This window comes from Populus nigra, chromosome 6 (genome assembly GCF_951802175.1).
Source record: "Populus nigra chromosome 6, ddPopNigr1.1, whole genome shotgun sequence".
Taxonomy (NCBI): domain Eukaryota; kingdom Viridiplantae; phylum Streptophyta; class Magnoliopsida; order Malpighiales; family Salicaceae; genus Populus; species Populus nigra.
Genome location: NC_084857.1, coordinates 22,546,293 through 22,548,871, shown reverse-complemented (window position 1 = coordinate 22,548,871; position 2,579 = coordinate 22,546,293). Strand labels below are relative to the sequence as shown.

Genomic DNA, 2,579 nt, shown 5'->3' with positions numbered 1-2,579 from the left:
CTGGATCCTGAGTTTGAAGACTATATATCGGTGATGGATATAGCAAGATGATACCGAACTAGTAACGGTAGATAATATTCAAATTCCCACTTCTTACATTTTACCCCAGTTAGTAGCTTTGCCACAAAAGCTTGAATCTATTTTGAGTTGAAGGAAAAGATTAATAATCCGGTTTAATTAAAACTTGGGTTAATTAATGATTCAATTAAAATCAATTGGCTTTTTTCATATAAAAAAAAATTAGTGAGAACAACTCCATTTTAATCCTCTTAAGAGATAAATTATCAAGTTAACCCTCCGAACCGTTGTCCATGTCAAGTATTAAAAGCTAACTGGTGTTACAAAACCGATAAGATTCCAAGCAAGGAACAATTAGGCGCTTTGGCGGGTAAAAAAAGGAGTTTATTTTATTTTATTTTATTTTAAAATTCAAAATCTCGGATCACATTCAAACAATCTATTAAATATTTATAAACACGTCATAAGAACATGAGAGATATACCGTTAAAATCATCTTTAATTAAAAAACACCAAGTTTTCCTATTTTTAAAAAATAGTTCGAAAGAGATAATTATGGAATTAAAAAAAAGACTCGGTTCCTATGAATTTTTAGTAGATGTAGTGGGATTGCACAGAGCAGAAGTGATGGTCTTTGATCCCAAGTTGTGAATTTACTACTAGATTGACTGATTTTTAATCTCAGAGCACTTGGGAGGTTGGAGCAATGGCGAAGATTGATGATAGCATCCAAACATGACAGAGAGACAAGCGAGTGGTCTGCTTCTGTTTGCAAAAAATAGAATGAAGTCTCAACATTTTCTGAGCTCTTGCGACACTGCTACAAATCTCCGGTACAGTTAGCCCAAAACACCTAAAAAATACCTGATACTAAAAAAAATTAACCCGAACCCACACATTCTTAATCTCAGAGCACTTGGGAGGTTGGAGCAATGGCGAAGATTGATGATAACATCCAAACATGACAGAGAGACAAGCGAGTGGTCTGCTTCTGTTTGCAAAAAATAGAATGAAGTCTCAACATTTTCTGAGCTCTTGCGACACTGCTACAAATCTCCGGTACAGTTAGCCCAAAACACCTAAAAAATACCTGATACTAAAAAAAATTAACCCGAACCCACACATTCTTAGTTAGCTAACACATTCTTGATCGCCTTATTAACCTCCCCCGCCTACACAAAAATCATCAACTCAAGCATAAACAGAGCCATAAGATAAGGCCATCAATAACACTGCAGCTTGCTCTTCTTCACCTAGCTTCCTCCTTCGCCTCTCCACCGTTGATCCTTGCACCAGGACTTCTCTACCCAGAGCCAGTAATCTCTGCTTTAGTCCATCACCTAATTGCTTGTTATTGTTATTATAATTACTTGAGCCATTGTTACTGCTCCCTTTCTTGGCTCTCTTGTCATTTGCTGCTGCCCCTCCCTTATTCAACCCTAAAATTTCCCTCTTCTTCTTCCTGCTCCTAATCCCACAAGCATTACACAGTGACTGCAAGATAAAAAAGAACAATTAATATCAAATCAAAGCAGATGTCGAAAACATTAAGAAAACAAAAGGAACTGATCTGATCTATGATTGAATTGAATCACCTTAGGACCAGCTGGACCACCTCTCCAAAGTGGAGTCTTTGAAGTGCCACAATCAGCACAAGTCTTCTTCTGTGGGCTCTCGGTTTCTAGTGATTTGCTACTCATTTCTTCAGACTCTGATCCCTGCTGGAAAACAATAAGAGAAACAGAAGAGAGCATTAGGGTCGGGATTGATATCTAAAGATGAACTCCATAAACAAGCTAGCTAGAAGTTACTCACTCTCTCACATGGATCCAGCATTGTAAATAAGCAACTCCTCAACTTGAGATCTGAAGACAAGACAACCCACTCCCTCAAATGGGTGTTGAATAACAATAGCTGGTGATTGAGCAGTAGTTGTAGTTTGAAGTGGGGATGGATTCAGTAAGAGCTCTACTGATCGAAAACATAAAAGAGATTGTGGATTTGGAGGGAGAGATCAAAGTAGAAGCAGATCATTAACTCGGCAAGTACAATGTTAATGAGATGGCTAATAATTATGATAAGAGTGTCGTCGATTTTGAGCGAACCGACATTAAGAGAGAGAGAGAGAAACGACAGGCACACAAATCAGACTGCACGCTGGCAGATCTAAAAGAACAAACTTTATAAATGGGTTTTGAAACCCTAGCTTGTGTGAGTGGTGAAATGACAAGAATGCCACTGGTTTTGAAACCTTCTGACTGAAAAGTCCACCCACCCGCCAACAAGGAACAAGGTGTCTCTGAAAGTGAACAAAAAGGGCGGGGCGCCAAAAAATGTTTTTGTCTCGGTGAAGGAAAGGAAATAAATGTTGGCGCCAGAGGTAGCATGGAGGGAGGGAGGGAGGGAGGGAGGAGGGCTTTCGAGTCAAGCAAGATGGAACCCGTTGCTACTCTATTTATTTTAATTTTTTATTTCTATTTGATCTTAAGGAGGAGGAGAAGAAATGATGGGGTGGTTTTTACATTATTGGACCAGTAAAGGTCAGAGGTGGTGTTGGACAC

General features: G+C 38.9%; 1 protein-coding gene across 2 annotated transcripts; it reads right to left on the bottom strand.

Moving 5' to 3' along the window:
- Window positions 1-754: 754 nt before the first annotated feature.
- On the bottom strand, window positions 755-2,361 carry LOC133696372 (GATA transcription factor 16-like). Of its 2 annotated transcripts, none has more exons than XM_062118549.1 (3): window positions 1,834-2,361; window positions 1,614-1,736; window positions 755-1,512 (listed from the first exon to the last, which is right to left on the bottom strand). In XM_062118549.1, the coding sequence occupies exons 1-3, from the start codon at window positions 1,852-1,854 to the stop codon at window positions 1,210-1,212; spliced, it is 447 nt and encodes a 148-aa protein (XP_061974533.1). In that variant the 5' UTR covers window positions 1,855-2,361; the 3' UTR covers window positions 755-1,209. The 2 variants fall into 2 exon arrangements, with proteins under 2 accessions (XP_061974533.1, XP_061974531.1); XM_062118547.1 differs by having other exon boundaries at window positions 1,614-1,739; window positions 1,834-2,357.
- Between the last annotated feature and the right edge of the window lie 218 nt (window positions 2,362-2,579).